Raw genomic sequence first — 18,943 nt, forward strand, 5'->3', positions numbered from 1 at the left:
AGGAACAGAGTGCAATGGCTGTGCCCAGCCTGCCTACTCATAGTGCTTGTGTCTGCACCGTGCAGGTCTCTGCTTTGCAGCAGTGCTTTGCTGGCTGCAAATGAGTCAGAAACAGAATGGGATGCAGCCAGACTGCCTGCCTAGGTGGTCCGTGCCATGTGAAGATCTTTACTGGAGACTGCAGAGAACTAAAAGGGACTGGAGAGAGCTAAAAAGCCTTTGGACAGCTCTCTGTGGTAGTCATTCCCTACCTGTCTGGGCTCCTGGGTGCTTCCAGGTCAAAGCTAGTTATGGACTGACCTGGGGCTGTGTCACTTTGCTGTAGCTGGCATTATGAAAGACAAAATCTTTTATGTGCAGTCACTTATGTGCAGTATAAATCTGAGAAACAGAAGGGAGGAAAAATGCTCTTTCCCATTCTAGTTGCTGTTCTCTGGATCTGAGAGACTGCTCTGAAAAGACCAAACAGAAAGGACCCAGCAATACTGCAGAGGGTGAGACTGATGAGAAGAGGATGGGGTTAATGAGCAAGCAGATTTCTGAGGTGGCAGGAAAAACATCATCTAGGAACTTAGAGGTACTGAATACAATCTGTCACAGCCCAGAGGTCCAGTGAGTAGTTGGGCTGAGAGCAAACCTAAAAGAAAACTTTCAGCAAGGACAGAGTGGGCACAAACTCTTCTTACTTCCCTTCTGCCTCCTTTTTAGAGGTTTATTGAAGATGGAATCCCTCTCTGAGTCAGTGGTAGGCCATTCAGTTGTAAGTAAAGTAGTGATTAATAAACTTGAAAGAGAAATTTAGGAAATACTTCCAAGTCAGGAAATACTGGTACCCTGCTATGGGTATGCAGGCCTGTTTTTGTGCTGGGGAGAACCACAGAGCAAATGGATTTCAGAGTGAAGGTCAAGAAACATAGAGATAATGAGTGAATTACTACAGATCACAATGAGATGGAGATTGTAAAACTATGTTTTTATGAACTCTACAAAAAAGGAGGGAAATGGAGAAAGAATGGGATGACAACACGTAACATGTAAAGAGCATGAGTTACCTACATGTGCACTTCTCTTTGGCTTTGATGGAATATTTCTGCACAGATTGTGGAGGAAGGTGTGGGGAGATTGTAACAAGGAGAGAAATGGTGATCAACAAAACTGTGATGAGTTTGATCACTCCAATTAGTGAGGAGGTTGTCTGCAGCCCTGTTCAGAAAAACTTGGGAAAAAAAATCTGGGGCACAGGCACAGAGCTGAATAGGCTCCACTTGAGTATTTTGAGCACCATCAGAGGCTGGACCACCATCAGAGATACTGAAATGAAGTGATGGTATTGAAGAGAATATCCTTATCCATGGACATCTGAAGAAAACAACAGGATGACAAGAGCCATGAGGTTATTCCTGACATAGATTTGGTACATAAATGAGAGCATGATCATTCCCTCCTCTTCACAGAGCATTTGTAATGTACTTTTACACGATAATGGCAGTGCATTATGAATATTTACAGCTTACAGTGGGTAACCCCTCCTGCTTTTGCAGCCCCCTGTTTTCCACTCTGCTGTGTTGTTTGAGCCATGAAATCACCAGTAATACTCCCTTTTGGCTGCATCCCTGGACAGATGCTGCATTGCTTGAGGAGGCATGGCCAATAAATAATCTGTGTTCAGGGAGGCTGATTGTTGGGATTAGTGCTTCAGATGCACTTAACATCTGGAACTCCAAACTCATCATCATTGGAACCCGGAGGACAGCAGCAAGGTTGGTAAGAGCTCTCACACAGGGGGTTTTGCCTATTGAATTGCCGCTGACAGGTAGCAAGGCAAGCGGGGGCTTGTGGGGGGCAAGTGACAGCTATGCTAGACTTCCAAATCTGTGATACAGTTTCTTGTCTGTGTTTGTGATTCCCAAGACTTAGTAGGGGCTTCAGGTCTTCAGGGACTGATTATGTAAGAGGAAGCATGGCTGAGAAGGTGGAGAGAGCACTGAAAGTGTCAGCCCTAAAGGTCTCGAAGTTCCAATTCATTGTGTTTGGGAGGTGGGATGAGGATGGTTTTGCTACTGACAAGTCACAGAACATGAGTCCAGCCCTTGCACTGAATTCAAGATGCTGCCAAACAAGAGATAGAGAGAAGGCATTACTGTGGATTGGTCTTTGGTTTACATCCCTGTCCAAAACCAGTCCTTCCCTGTTAGCAGAAGAGCTTTCCTTGACTGGGCTTTCCATAATGGGGCTTTCCTCCTGGTTCCAACTCTTTTTTTATTATTTTTTTTACACTGCACTAACCTTTCTTTTCCCTTCATCACAGGGTTTTATGAGTCTTTTTTTTTTGTAGAGACGGACAGCACAAGGGATGAGAAGAGAATTCTCAACAGCCATGGATGGGTTACAGCTGCGGGTAAGGCTTACCTCATGCAAATCACAACACTCCGCTTTTCTTCAGAGTCTCCAGCAGCTAACGGGAAGGAAAACACCAGCCACATCTATATCTAGTAAGCCTGTTAGCTAGGAATGACCCTCTTGTTTATCACTGCAGGAAAACTATAGGAGACTGTTCAGCATTAAGTCCAGAGGGTACCTGAGCTCCTGGCTTAAGCTTCTCTTCCTCCCTTGCCTGCAAACAGCTCAGCCTGCCCCCTTCCAAGCCTGCCCCGGGGACTGCTGGCTGGAGCAACTCAGGGGCTGTCCATCTCATGAGTTAATCGCTTCCTGTTCTGATGCCAGAAGGAGATGAAGCTGCTATAAATAGATTGTGAAGCCCTCATGGTTTCAGCTGTGACTCACACACATGGCAGAGAAGCATTAGAGAGAATTAACATTCAATCTCTCAGGCACTTTCCTGAGAGCAAATTCCATTCTGTCCCTGTTGCTTAATCTCCTTGCCCGGAGGAGATCAGCAGCACTTTCTGGAGGGTCTGAATGGGTCAGATGGACAGGTGAACCTGGAGCAGAAATATCATGGAGCAAAGGCTACTTCAACTGGAGTAACTGAGCAGTGCCTGTCTGACAAACAGCTACATTTAGGAGCATGGCAAGGAGCTCTGCTTCACCTTTGCTGGGGCTGAGATCAGAGAGTCTGGATTTGTTATGGCACACACACACTGAGATGCCTGACCACATCTTCTGGGACTGAGACAGCTTCGGCTGATGGTATGTGCTGGGACTAGATGAGCATGGGGAGAGGGCAGATACTGTACAGCTGAGTCTGTGTGCAACTCCCATTCCTTCCCCTCCATCATAAGTTTTCAAAGCTCAGGGGAAAAAAATGGAGCATGCACCTAACTTAACTTTGCGAAGCTGGGTGATCTTGTTTCCATATGTTTTTGAATTCATTTTCATGTATCTAAGTGCTTCATACCCTCACTCGCCCTGCCTTGTTGTATTTATGCAATTAGCAATGCAGATCGTTGACCAATGTACGTGAGATGGAAAAAAAAAAAAAAGTAAAGGAGAGGTGAGATCACACAGATCTTGGGGTGGGAAATGTGAAGAGTCTATTTGCAGGTATCTATCCACCTTTTTGTCTGCCTGCCTTACAGGCACGAGGAAAAAGCAGTAAGAGTATTTTTTCCTGAAAGATGGCTGGAAGAGTAGTTCTTCCTCTCAGGATGATGAATATTCCTCACATCTAGAGTTGCACTTTGTGTATTTGGTGCCCAGTGGACAGAAGAGATATCCATGCCTGTAATTTCATAGTATTGCCATGGTTTCATAGCATTTCATCCACAAGGAAATAATAAAAAATAATAAATAAATAAATAAATAAATAAGAGTTTAGACTAACGGATGAGAGTTCAATGTCAGTATCTCTGGGTCCTCAGTTAGTGGTCTGGGGAGCCTGGTATTTGTGAGATGACGTATGTATCGGAAAATCTTTTCCTTTCATGCTCTTAGACCCAGAAATCAGGATTTCTCAGTAAAACAGGGAAAAAGGCAGAAAAAATCATCTGAGAAACTATAGGTTGGTGGTGAAATCACCTTATTTTGATGGAGATAGATTCAAGGAAATCACCCCATGACTACTCCAGGGGAAAGAGGGTTTTATCCAGCTCCTTACTGCAGGAAAGTAGCATCTCATTGCAGCTCTAGGAAACATACTCCAGCATAAGCTGAAGCCTGTCAGTGTGAGGATGGTTAAAGAGATATTTTACAGGCTTCTCCTCAGTGCCTGATAAGGCACTCTATGAATTGTAGAACAGCTTGGGTTGGACAGGACCTAGTTCCAACTGTTCTAGATTGTTTATATCTAAATGAAGCTCTTTATGGTGTCCGAACAGATTCCTCTATCTAGGGACATACATGTATGTGACTTAGACTGATATCTAGAATATGGACTGCATGTGTGCTGTGTCAGGCTAAGGCTTGAGTGGGTCTATCTGCTGAGTGGGTCTGCAGGAACCTGTATAGTCTTAAGGCATCCTTGAAGTCCTAATGATGTTATGGAAGAACCTGGAGTATGTTGCACCTTCAAAATGTGTGTGATAATGCCTGAATTGACTAAGGGGCTTCAGAAATAACTGTGGCATCTTTCTGTTCTCGTACAGAAAGTATGCCACATTTGCAACCCAAAACTGCAACCCAGAGTTTCATCAGGGTCTAGATCCCCCAGAAGGATCCTTACAGAGCCACAAAGCCATGTGCAAGTGGCTCTACAGCTTACCTTATTGTAGGTGATAAGGCTCAGTTGACTGCAGAAACTCTTGCATGAAATACCCTATAATTCACCAAAAAAAAAAAAAAAAAAAGAGTATTGGATGTAAATGGCAGGCCATTTGTTATATAACATTAATCACCAAGCTTTCAAAAGCAACCTACTGATGTCTCACAGTAAGTGAAAGAGCAGAGCTCATGCTTAAGGACCTAATCACTTGTCATCTGTTCATTGTTTTGTTTTTCTTTAACGTTTATATGGTGGTCTCCCCAACCCTGATGGTCTCCAGTATTGTGAGATCTGCATCAACCTAAAATATTAGCCAGTTTTCCAAAACATGACATTTGAAAATGTCAGGATTATGGAATATACATGATATAATGGGAATTACACATGCAAAATAGAAAGTGAAAAAGTTTCATCATTCATGGTACGTCGTGAAATGTATATCATTCTTTTATAAAAGCTGTGTCTGGCTGGTGGCTGCCAAGAACAGATGCTGGACTCTGCAAAAACAGGGATGGGGTGGAATAGATAACCAGGAATAAGTCATGGTGGTTAAGAAGGTATGAAATGAGAGCTATAAAAAATACTGCCAGTCTGGGCTGATGAAATTCACCTGGAGGAATGAAAAAAAGCAATCTATCAGCTGGTGTGTGGGTGTTGTTCTTCTATAAGAATCAGTAAGGCCAAAAAGGTGAGGAGAGTAATGTCTTGTCAGTGAAAGACAAGATTTCACCTCTGGTTCTAATTATAAATTACAATAATTACAACGTGATCTAGAATGCCAAGCTAGGTGTCACAGGAGTACTGGGATTAGTCCATGTCCCTGCAGTAGTGTTATTGTTTGATGTAGTGTGCCTTTCACCTCACTGCCATGCATGAGAGACCATTTTCCTCTCTCTTTTACTCTGAGATATCTTTTCTCCTTACAGCAGGAATCCAGCAGCCGGGGCCTCCTCAAGTTCATTGTTATGGAAGTGAAATGGATTCATGTGTTGGCCATCTTCTTCTTTCTGCTGTCTGTAGCTATGACAGGCTGCTTCCTGTGGCAGTACAGCCTCCCCAGACTGGATCCCAGTGAGTAAACAGCTTTAAGCCTGACCAATAAAGGCCTTTTTCACAATGGACATTTTTTCCCAAAGACCTGACAGCACCCAGATTAACACATGCTAATTGGTGCAAGAACAGAAAATTGGGTTGATGGGGTGACATTTAACTCTTCTGGTGTCCAGAGGAGCTCATGATCACAAGAAAATCTAGCTCATGGATGGATTTGCCAATACTTCTGACTTTGACATAGATTAATTGATATACCAAGGAAAAAGACGTTTTATTTCACATGCATTCCCTCCCCCCCCCCCCCTTCATTTTTTTTTTTGCATCTTAATGTAAACATCACTCCAATTTAGAATGGATTCTGTTTCACACCTTACCATGTCGTTCATCTGATGGGTTTGCTTCCTACCATATTCCTCTAATCTTAGATCTTTGAACTGGTTCAAGTCCCAGGGTCATACTACATACTTCATACTGCACTGAATCAAAAGATCTTTGCTTGCCCCCCCAAATTTAAGATATGTCTCTGCCCCATGCAGGATACAGTTAATTCAGAAGACAGCAAATACACTAGTTGATATAAATGTATTCTATTAACCATTGAAATTGTATTCAATTTTGGGTGGCACTTACAATTCACTTCTACATCCAGTTTCTGAGGTTAAAATATGCATGGGACAACACTGTCTTCCTTAACCCAAACACAGACCCACCTCTAGACAGTGACATGGCACTTTTACTGCTTCTAAATCCAGTAACAAATAGTTTCCACAATCATTTGTAGACCCAGCCTCTTAGTCATCCAGGTTGCAGAGTCAGTTGCAGTCCTTTGCAGATCCTGTTTGTTCCATGTGCTATATCACATTGGAACGAGCAATAACAGAGCACAATGATCTCTTCACGTCCTGTAGTATCCAAGATAGAAACAATTCCAGATTCTCTTTTTCTATGCAGAAGTGTTTTTCAGCTTTGGACAATGCAGTCAATAAAGCTAGTGCTGACTGTTGGATGAGGTTAGAGATTCTTGATGACTCTATGATTTTCGGTATGTCTATTCAAGTCACGTATACTATCTGTGAACTGTTTTCCAGACCCATCTGTGATGGAAGTAAGATCAGAAGCTGTGCAGATGTGCCCCCGCTATCCAGAACCAGTACCACTGGACCACCCAGTCCCCATTCTGAAGGATGCATTGGAGAAGGTCTGTGAGGAGAAGGGAACTGGGGGAGACATATTTCATGACTACTGTTCTGAAGGGTATATAGGAGCCAATACGCATTTTGCCTCAGAGCATCACTGAGGAAGGAAGTAGGGGACAGAGAAAAAGTATATCACATGAATCTACAAATGGGTATGTAAAACTCCTTCACTGGCCATACAGAACAGGTCCATAGGCAGATAACTTATCCAAATAACAAGCTATGATGAATTTATGTTATTGCTTGCCCATCAGAAGTTCTGGTGAGCATACATCAGCAGAAATGACAGCTGCTCTTGTTCTTGGCATCTTGTCACTGCATCATTCATGTCCTGAAAGCAGTTGACTCATGTAACTAGTGCCTATTAGCCAGTGACCATCACTTCCTGATTTTATTGCTTTACTGGCTTTCTTACATGCCACTATTTAAAAAAACAAAAAGCTCTTGTAGCTAACTTCAAAAAAAGGAGTGGAGGAAAAGGGAAAGGGGAAGAGGAAGGGGGTAGGGAAGGGGAAGGAAACCTGCATCTGAATGAAGGAGAGACCTGTTTTTTCTCAGTATGATATGCTTTCTCTAACATTGTAATGCTGTTTGAAATTCTAGTAGGCTCTATTTGACATGAGGAAATCATATAGCATTGCCTTGCCTGTATGAAGTGTAAGGACAACCATGCTTTGACAGGACATGCCTGATTTTGTAGACCCTGATCATATGATATAGTCTTCCATTTGTCTCTTTTTCCAGGCTGCAGAGTCCTAGCCTAATTAGTTATAATGAGGAAGCTGTCCCACAGCTGTGATTGCTGTTTTCATTCTTCTTTGAGTACTTTCCAGTTCTAGCATACTCTTGTGGAGATGCAGGAAATCAGAATCCTAGACAGTATTCAAGGTGCAATTGGATCAGGGATTTATACAATGACAAAGTACTGTTTTCTGTTTTACTTGTTGTTGCATTTCTAATAAGAGCTAATATTTGCTTTATCTCTTTTTCTGTCACAGAGCACTGAGAAAATGTTTTCATAGGAACATCCATCATAGACCCAAGGTCTTGTTCCCAAGTGCTAACAATCAGCTCATTGCCCATCTCTGTGTATGTGTGGTTAGGGTTGTTTTCCTACATGCACATCAGTTTGTCTACACTGAATTTCAATTGCTATCACTTCACATTCAATTTTATTAAGTCTCTATTGTTGTCTCTGATGTTATTATAGAATGGTATTTTATTACTCAATTAGAACTAAGTCAGAGAGGTTGTAGGACACCGAGTGACCAAGAGTCACCAAACCTCCCTTCTATATCCTCCTCAGAAATAAGGTATCCAAACACCTCCTAACTTCTTTGAAACAGACTAGTGAAACTATTTCTATTTTGTAAATTAAATAAAGAGGAGAAATTTCTTCTCAGAAAGAGTGGTCAGGCATTGGAATGGGTTGCTCAAGGAGGTGGTGGAGTCACTATCTCTGGGGGTGTTTAATGAAAGGTTGAATGTGTTGCGTAGGGACGTGGTTTAGTAGGCAATATTGGTGGTAGGCAGATGGCTGGAACAGATGATCTTGGAGGTCTTTTCCAAACTTAATGATTCTGTGACAGCTTTGAGAAAGTCATAAAAGAGTAATGCATTCTCTTTGTAGGAGGTGGGGGGAGCACAGTGGCTGATTAAGTCTATATAACCCTGGAACAATAGGAAGCAAAAAGCAATCACAGCCTTCTGTGTCAGCACTGTTCCTCTGAGTGCAGTTTAAACAAGACTTTTAGCTCTAGCATGTTTGATGGCATGTAAAATATCATGGGATATTTGAAAGGTCTGGATCTTTTTCTCATACATATTTGAACCTATATATTAGTGTAAATAACAGGTACACCATACAATTTAAGAAGAAAGAAATTACAATTTTTAGAGTTTCAGCATTTTTTTAAATCATATAAACAGCATAGAATTATCAGAATGAGCACCATATTCCTCTGAACAGTGGATGTGTACACTTGAAGAAAGAAACTGCATAATTCAGCATAAGCAATTCAAAGGAACAGGACAGATAAAATATGTTCTTTTGGCAAAACACATTTGAAAAATCACCAGGCTGTGTATACTCTCAGTTGCTTGACAGTAAGTAGGGCTGATTTTCTGCATCTAGTTCTGCCTGTTACAGAGTATATGCATTATAAGACTCTTCACTTGGGTATTTGTCATTTCCTATCATTTTCCAGGTAGATATGATGCTGCGGCAAAAGATTCATAGCTCTGGTCTCCCTGCCATGTCAGCCATTGTTATCTACAATGACACTGTACTGTGGACAGGCAACTTTGGAAAGAAGAATGGCTCAGATCGCTCCTCAGTGGTGCCGAATGAGTATACTATTTACAGGTGAGACCTGTTTCTACTGTGTTATATATGAAACATATGGGTTGCATGCTGTCAAATGTTATCCTCAAAGTGAACAATTTTGAAAAGTTTTAGTAGCTGTGATTAACAGATATGCACACATACACACACTCCCCATATCATGATACAATCCCTGCATAGAGGACATCGTGCTATTTCTTCCAGAAGACCTTTTCCAAACTTGACTGTTCTGTCACGAGTGGTTTTCCCCAGGGATCACTGTTGGGGCCCATCCTTTTCAATATCTTTATTGATGATTTGGATGAAGGAATTGAGCACGCCCTCAGCGAGTTTGCAGATGACAGCAAGCTTTGGGGATGTGTTGATCTGCCGGAGGGTGGGAAGGCCCTGCACAGGGACCTGAGCAAGTTGGGTTGATGGGCAGAGGATGAGGTTCAACATGGCTAAGTGATGGGCCCTGCACTTTGGCCACAACAACCCCATGCAGCACTACATGCCTGGGGCAGAGTGGCTCAAAAGCTGTGCAGAGGAAAGTTCTGTAATCCAATGCACTATTGGGGTTGCATTTAATCATGTAAACATCATAGATACTACAAGACTTTGCACCACGTCTTCTACACAGTGGACATGTAGACTGAACAAAAGAAACCACATAATTCAGCATAACCAATTCAAATGAAGAATGCAGTTAAAATATGTTCTTTTGCCAAAACACATTCAAAAAAGCCTCCACCCTTTGCAGACTATTCCAGAATGTTGAATAGCAGACCATGAAGGCCAGAGTTAAGGATATTAACCTAACCTACTTTCCAGTATGTTAGCCATTCTGTTCTGAATAGAGGTATTGGCATGTAAGTCTACAGGTAGTGGGTCAGTTTGGTACTGAGTACTGCTCGTACTGAGCATCTGTTTTTTTGTTTCATGGGTTTCTCAATACTTTTATGTTTGTTTCTTAACAGAATTGCCAGTGTATCCAAGATCTTTCCAACCATTATGTTGTACAAGATGTGGGAAGAAGGGAAAGTCACATCTCTGGATGACCCTTTGGAACGTTATGTCCAGAACTTTGCCATTAAAAATCCTCTGGGAAGGTTCAAGGAATCAGAACAGAGATATACAGCAGATGGGCTGATTTTTTTGGAAAAAGGCTCAACACCTCTTAAGCCGTCTCCTGTTACCTTGCGTAGAATGGCCAGCCAGCTCTCAGGTGAGGCATCCCTACTTGCTCTCTGCAGACCACTGTGCCACTTGAAAGAGACCACAGAGACAACAGATCATGGGTCAGGGATTAAAAAGACAGCTCTCTAGGCTATTTATCAGTATGACATCTGCACTTCTCAGAGGTCAGGAAAGACCCTTGGAATCAAGCCGTCAGGAGCTTCATGAAGTGATTAATGGAAACTCCTCCATGCCACCTGTTCAGAAAGGGGCCAAGCTGCTTTGTGGGCAGGGGAAATTTTTTTTCCCATAGAAGATGAATATATATTTATTTCAATGCTGTAGCCTGACCTGAAATCAGTCTCAAATTGCATAACAGTTTTTGTACTCCAGCCCGGAGTGCTCTTATTTTTCTGAGATGTAGAGTTGAGGGTCAAAGTGGCACCAAACATTTCTACTTTGATCAGATAGACCTAGATTGCTGAGCTAAATTTAGTTGTCAGTGTGCTTTCTGATCTGGGATTCCTGAGCTATTAATAGCTTTGTACTTGCTGGCAGGCGACTATTAATCTGCTGCTACTTTCATACCTGGGAAAATCTAATGTTAAGGTGGAAAGATTTCACAGGACCCAGGAGATAAAGATCCTCTTGAAATAAAGCTTTTAATTGACTTGGGGATTCCAGTATATACTGGTCAAAGACACCATGCTGAGATCTCCTGCAGCAGTTTCATTGAACTCTGTAGAACTTGCATTATTGCAGATTGGAATAAATAACCTAAATTAGGACGTGTGATTAAAATAATCTGTAGGCAAATTGCAGTACCTCAATACAAAGCAGAGCATCACCTGAAGCCAGCCAAATAAGGGTTCTCCAAGGACTAATGAGACCAAACTCTGGAAATATATCTGTTTAAAAGACAGAAAACACAAATTGGCCTGTAGCAGTAGGAGACTGAAAGGAAGGTCTTTGCACAAGGCTGCCCAGCTCCTGGCCATGGTGGTGTTGCTCTAGCCATGCTAATTATGTCTTGAGGAGCACCAACTCTGCCTGGTTCTATCTGGCTCTCAGGAGTGCCCAAAGCCAGTCTGGCTAGTTCTTGCAGGAGTAGACTGTGCTGGGGCTGCAGCTCCCTGCCTTGCTGTAGTTCCCCATCATCCGGTGTCTTGCATCTCAAGCTCGCACAATGGCTCTCCAGCAGAAGTGAGACCTGTCCTCCCAACCCCCTTGGCCCAAGACACTCCAGAAAGGAAGAGAAGATAGTATAGAATCATAGCATCATGTAAGTTGGAAAAGACGTCTAAGAACATCAAGTCAAGCCATTAACCTAGCACTGCCGAGGCTACCACTAGACCATGTCCCTAAGTATGTCTTCTGAATAACTCCAGGGACGGTGACTCAACTACTTCCCTGTGCAGCCTGTTCCAATGTCTCCAAACTAAATCTCCCCTGATGCAACTTGAGGCCATTTCCTGTTGTCCTATCACTTGCTGCCTGGGAGAAGAGACTGACACCCACCCCACTACAACCTCCTTTGAGGCAGTTGGAGAGAATGATAAGACTGACCCTCCTTTCTTCTAGGCTAAATAATCTCGGTTCCCTCAACCTCTCTTCATAAGATTTGTTTTCTAAACCCTTCACCAGCTTCACCACCTTTCTTTGAACATGCTCCAGCACGTCCATGTCCTTGTTGTAGGAAGGGGCTCAGAACTGATCACAGTGTTTGAGGTGCATCCTCACCAGAGCCAACTACAAGGGAAAACGATGGAACAGAGCAGTTTCCCACACACTGCCCATTGCAGGATGTCTGTTCAGTGCACACACAAACAGCCCAATAGTGATGTACTAGAAATATTTATGGGAAGCATATGTCAAAAATGTACCTGGTCATAGCATAATTGCTTGTAATGATATTCCATTGCTTCTTTCACTGTGTTGGTTTTTATCTCCTTTTAAGTTCCTAAATATATATATATATATATATATATAATATAAATATTATATATTTATATAAATATATATAAATATATATATAACATATATATATAACATATATATACATATATATATGGGATGTGGCCCAGCTTCTCAAACATTGTTATGTAGAGCACACCATCAGGGCACACCAGCCAACTTGCACAGTGACAATCTAATGGATGCAGAAGTACAATTTGAAACCCCAGCTGAAAAGTCAGATGAATGTTGAGGTCATGTGTTACATTTCCTGACTGACAAAAGAATGAAAAAGAAGTAGGTTCTGCTTAGTATTAAGATCAAAGTCATCTCATGGCATACTGTAAAGTGTTCTTCATCTTAATTCTTCCAGTAGAATACATCCTCATTATCTGGACTTTTCTACATTGCATATTGCAAAAGTAACTCCAAAGATTTTTCTCTTCAACACTTGATGACCATTACATCACTAGAGTAAAGTTCTGGCTTGTTAAGACCTGTGATTTTCAAATGTGTTTGAATGGCAGCTTGAGATGTTATTGTAAATTATTAACAGCAGGCTTGTCCCATCAATTAGCAGACCATGAGGTATAAATCAATGACTGTGGATTTTCTGTTACGTTCAGTAATTCTCTCGATTATCATTTCTAGTGAACCTCAAGAGAGAGGCTGCACTGCTGATGTGGTGCTGGTTGAGGTCTCCCAGTGGTGCAACGTTTTCTTTGCTGTGAGTGTGGCAAGTAGAAAATGAAGAAGCCCATTGTCTACTGTAATATGCTCAGTTCATCTCTTATCTAGTCAGTGTGATGCACAAGTAATCCTAAACTAGAAGAAAAAAGCATTTTTGTTTCAGTTCAAATCCCAAGGTCAAGTCTATTCAGAAAAACATGTGTTGCTGCTACAAAAGAATAGGGCCTCATTCAGATTTTCCGTAATGAAGCACATGCTCACTGAGCAGATGATTGCAAGTCATTTTTCTGTCATGTACCCTTCCTGATTTTCTTCTAACCTCTAAATCAAAGTCATCTGTAAACTGCAATAAATATTTCATTCTAGATGTAATCCAAGTTCTGGACTTGGTGAGCCACAGATCTTGTGCAAAGGAACTTTAGGATTTTAAAAGTCCTGTCCAAATGTTTTTAGGGAAATTAATGTTCAGTGCTGTGGAATTAAAAGTGAAAAGAACTTCAATATTTCTATACTCAGAAACTCTGAATTTATTTTTCTAAAGCTAAAAAAAAAAATAGCTAAGTGTACGTTAGACCAAGATTGGAATATTTTAGAGATCAAGTCTTCTGTAGAATGGCATAAAGAACAAAAGTCTGTTTAAAGGATCTGTTTAAAAATTGTTTTAAACTTCATAGGCAAGAGAATAATCATGTGGAAATACAGACAGGGATTTCCCCAGCAGCCAATGTGTTCTTCACTTCCAAAATACACCTGGGTATTTTTTATTTTATTCACCAAGGTATTTTTGTTGAATGTAATGGTCCAGAGTTAGAGTTGGGGCAGGAATTACATTACCCAAATTCAGTGGTCTATGACTTGAATTTTGTGGCTTGCAGTCCAGTACGACCAGGTTCTTGCAGCCCATTTGCTTTGTTCATATCTGCATCATTACTGTTTCCATCTTGCCATTAAATCTTGCCTTTTGGTTGCTCTTCACCAGATTCAACATTTCCTGGATATCGTGGTTTAACCCTAGCAGGCAGCTAAGCAGCACAGAGCCACTTTCTCACCCTCCCCACTCATTCCCAGTGCTATCTGCAGCTGTATCGCAGAAGAGAATTAGAAGGGCAAAAGAAAGCTGGAAATCTCTTGGGTTGGGGAGGGAAGGGACTGTTTTTATGTTGAATCCAAAACACAGCACCATACCAGCTACAATGAAGAAAAACTCTCTCCCAAACCAAACCAGAGCATTGGACCATAACCGGTGTCAAATTGTGGGATGTTTCTTCTCCATGGTACAGGTCTGCCCAGGAAGCTGCGGTCTACCACCCTGCTGTGGAAAGGCAATACACAAGATGCTCTGGCTCTCCTGAAAGATGATGTCTTGGTCGCTGATCCTGGAACCAGGTCAGATGTATTCACCTATGGGCTTTTGGTTTGGGTTCATGTTCCATACTGACATTAATCTCACCTGTAGACTCCATGTCCCATGGAAAAAGACAGTTATTCCTAGAAGAAGCTTCAGTTTATCCATCTACAAATACATTTGTCTTAGGTTGGAAAGAGTTACTTTTAGAGTTGCCAGGTTCTTTTTTGATTGAGTATAGAACCTGAGTGAGAAGCCTAGATGGGGCAAATTAAATCAATATACTTAGGTCCAATGAGCCTTAAAGTGTGAAAGATACAGATTTTCACATGTGACCTGGCAAGTTAAAGCAGTGAATTTAAACTATCATAGATTTTACTGAAGGTTATGCTATGTCTGTAGAAATTTGCACATCTCTTATTATAAATTCTTCTAACAGTTGTTTACAATTTATGTAGTCTGCTAAAAGTCTGTTACCTGAACTGCAGTCAAACAACCAAACTTATGAAAAAGAGCTAATGGGCAGTGGATAAAGGAAAAGATTTAGACTTAAAAAAAGAAAAAAATAAATAAAAAATAAATAAAGTCTGCAAAATGTTTAGTGATTCAAATTATATTCTGAAATATAATTCTGAAATATATATGTTCTGAATTCAATTATATTCAGAAATAATTAGCGTAGGGTTACTAAGGATTCTACATCACATGAAGCCTGTAAGCTTAGAAAACTCTTTCTGAAAACGAATTAATAGTTTGGTCTTGGCAACTTTGTGTGAAGTTCTGTCCAATATCATGTAGGAGGTTAGAATACATGTACCTTTTAGGACTTGAATACCAAATGGAAAAGTTATCTGCATTGGTATCATATGCATATGTATTGCTATATATCATGCTCACCATTAAGATATGTGACGACATCTACTCACAGTATCTGAACCCCTTATTACTTCACATATTGTTTATTTTAACTCTGTTTCACTGTTCCTGGATATACTCACATCTCATTCTTCTGAAAGGAAATTTATAGTCATTGCTATGGAAAACTGAATTTTCCATCACATCAGGATGAGGACGATAACGAATTATTCTATAAGGTAGTAAGGGATATCTCTAGATTATCTGACCTTGTCCATATGGGTGACCTCAACTTCCCAGATGTTAACTGGGAATACCACACAGCTGCTTAATTTGTTGCTTGTAAACAGAGAGGGTCTTGTGACTGCGGTGGCAATCAGTGGCCATCTTGATCATTCAGTGACCATGAAGTAATTGAATTTAAATCTTTGATGATACAAGGAAAACTGCCAGCAAAACATCAACCCTGATTTCAAGCTGCTCAGGAAAGTAGGTGTAAGGTCCCCTGGATATCTGCATTTGAAGGTACTGGGGTCTATCAGTGCTGGTCACTTTTTAAGAGTCATCTGTTAAGAGAGCAGTAGCAGGTAATTCCAAAGTGTCAGAAGTCAAGCAAGTGGGGCAGAAGCCTGTCTTAGCTGAGCTTCCATCTTTTTCTAGAGCTTAGGTGCAAAAAGAAAGTCTGTGGACACTGGAAACAAGGTCAGGCGACACAGGAGGACTATTGAGATTCTGATCACCTTGTATGGAGAAAATTAATGCAACCAAAGCCCAAAAGCAGTTGAAGATGGCTGGTACAGTGGGGGACAAAAAAAGGTCTTTTTAAAGTGTGTTAACAGCAAAAGGAGGACCAGAGAAAATGCTGGATCATTACTTGATGAGGATGGTCACCTCAGAAATAAGAATGTAGACAAGACAAAGGCACTTAATGCCTTCTTTGCCTCTGTCTTCAACACTGGTGACAAGCCCTGGGACCCCAGATGTGCTGAGTTGGAGGACTGTGACTGTGGAAATGATAAATTCCCAGCCAATTCCAAACTCATGCAGAATTTGCTGCTCCAGATGGATGCATATGAGTCTATGGGGCCCAATGGGATTCATCCCAGGGTACTCAAAAAGCTGGTTGATGACATCACGAGACCCCTCTGAATTATTTTTCAATGGCCTTGGAAGTCTGGAGAGGTCTCTGTCAACTGGAAGATTGCAAATGTCCCAGTTTTCAAGAAGGGTAAGAAATTGTTACACGTGATCTGCAGAGAGGACTTAAATGTGTTAGAAAGGGTTGCAGATGATACTAAATTTGGAGCTGCTGACTGCCTGGAGGGTGGAGAGGCCTTGCAGGGAGATCTTGACAAATTAGAGGGCTGGGCAGTCACCAACAGCATGACATTCAACAAGAGCAACTCACCTCTTCTGTCTAGAGACCAGCAATTAAACTGGAGGGAATGGCACCAAGCCTTCTGGAGTTCAAGAAGCATTTGGACAAAGCCCTCAAACGTATGGTTTGTTTTTTGGGTGGTCCTGTGTAGAGCCAGGAGATGGACTCAGTGATTCTTGTAGGCCCCTTCCAACTACTTATTCTATCATTCAGTGATAATATATTTTTCTGGGAATGTTGAACTTCAGCCCATTTTTGACATAAACTTTTAGTCCTACGTGTATTTATTCCTGAGATAAAATATGTATGTACACATCATGTTTTTATTCATCTAGATGAGCTGGAAGTAGTTAAAGTGGCTCCAAATTTATGATCCAAATAGACCTTAATGAGGTGTATCTTCAAAAAATATCAAATGTTAAAACCACAATCTCTGATTTATATTTTTTTTTTTGAAACAAAATTGTCCATTCATGTCTTTAAACTTAATTCAAGTGTAAAGTCTTAATGTCCTTTGTGTATATTATTGACTCAAGCACTTAGATGTCTTTAATCACTCACCTTTGCAGGATACTGCTTTAGAGATGTTTAAGTGCTTTTTAAGTGCTTTTCCTATCTTAAGATAGCTTAGGTCCTTCAGTGATTGCACCATGTTAAATCTCCTGAGGCTCACCTGGGATTTTGAGACCTTTAAGGTAAGCATGTCTAACTCTTGACTCTGCTCTTGGAGAGAATGAAGACATTCTTTAAGTGAACAATTATTAGACGGTAAGTCAGGATATGCAAATATATAGGTTTTTGCTTAAAGGTTTGTTTGTTTGATTGTGGGTTTTTTTGGTGTTTTTGGTTTTGATTTTGATTTTTCCATCTCTGGCCTGCTTTCGAACCTTAGAAGTTAAATAGCTCAGCTGATGTTCATATAAGAAATTTCTCCTTCCTCAAGTAATCACAAATCAAGACATTAACACTTCTTCTCTGTCACTGCCTTCTCACTTCTTTCTCTTTCTCTAATAAAATCACAATCATTCCCCAAATGAAAGAGACCTAGCCATTGTTTTAACAAAGTCATACCTACACTGCATCACTGAGGTAAGGCTGATGCAGATATATTCCTTTCTTTTCAGATGCCACTACAGCAATTTGGCCTTCTCACTGATGGCGCATGTACTAGCTGACCATGCAGCTGAGGGACAATACCAGCGCTGGATCTCAGAGAACATCCTAGACCGCTTGGGCATGGAGGACACTGGCTTCGACATCACACCACCAATCCGATCCCAAATGGCTGTGGGTTTCTATGGCAGTCAGCAGCCAGCCCCTCTCTACGACCTCGGCTGGTACAGGCCTTCTGGCCAGATGTACTCCACAGCTGCTGACCTTGCCAAGCTGGCAATGGTCTTTTTAGGCACCTATCACCGCCGTCTCTTAGAGCCTGACACAGTGAAGACAATGCTGACACCTCTGTTTAAGTGCTCCACTGAATACTTCGCTAACAAGACTGGCACACCCTGGGAGATTAATGAGCAACTGGGTTATGATGTCATTAGGAAGGATGGAGACCTTGATGGATATTCAGCTACCTTCTCACTTATCCCCAAACTCCGCCTGAGCTTCATTGTACTGATGGCAGGGCCCAGGCCTCAAGGTGAAGATATTATAACTCGGACATATGAGTATCTTATTACTGCCATGGAGACTGCATTCAGAGAGGCAGAGAAAACCTTGTCTCCTCCTCCAAGTCCAGTCCCTTACGTTGGCTACTATACCTACTCCAACTTGACTTTCTATGAGATCAAAGTTGGACCTGGTGGGGTGCTGGTCATGCAGCAGTTTGGGCCTCACGTTGAAGAGCTGATCCCTGAGAAATACCGGACAATCAAGCTCCATCACCTGGAAGATCGTGTCTTCCAAGTTGTTTTTGACAAGGAGTTCCCTTGTGTTCTGCATCTTGGCTCTGCTTCCATCTCACTGGAGACCCAGAATGGGCAGCTCTTTAATTTTTATCCATTTGATCGCAAGGGTTTGTCTCCTGGGTTTGATGCACCGGGCCTGAACACATACAATGTATTGCGTGTACTTCGTAAACCTGTATTCTATAGCTAAATGTCCCTTCTCCTTTTCTGACCATTCCCACGAGGTGGCTCGAAATCTGCATCTTAACAGACTCTCCTGTCCATGTGGCTTTATGGATGCCGCTTGAAAGGGAAAGATGCTGGCAAATGACTCCCTTGTCCAACAAATATGTCATGTATCACTTCTAAAATAACTGCAATGGTTTGCCACCCCTGGCACTGCATGACAGGCTGGCTAG

At 41.6% G+C, this 18,943-nt stretch overlaps 1 protein-coding gene across 1 annotated transcript; it reads left to right on the forward strand.

Moving 5' to 3' along the window:
* Positions 1-1,977: 1,977 nt before the first annotated feature.
* On the forward strand, positions 1,978-18,735 carry LACTBL1 (lactamase beta like 1; the record flags this gene model as incomplete). The annotated part of the gene is made up of 7 exons (XM_082776773.1): positions 1,978-2,398; positions 5,587-5,731; positions 6,802-6,915; positions 9,121-9,274; positions 10,213-10,460; positions 14,335-14,440; positions 17,757-18,735. The coding sequence occupies exons 1-7, from the start codon at positions 2,354-2,356 to the stop codon at positions 18,733-18,735; spliced, it is 1,791 nt and encodes a 596-aa protein (XP_082632899.1). The 5' UTR covers positions 1,978-2,353.
* Positions 18,736-18,943: the final 208 nt, after the last annotated feature.

This window comes from Aythya marila, assembly GCF_965140915.1.
Source record: "Aythya marila genome assembly, chromosome: 21".
Lineage (NCBI taxonomy): Eukaryota > Metazoa > Chordata > Aves > Anseriformes > Anatidae > Aythya > Aythya marila.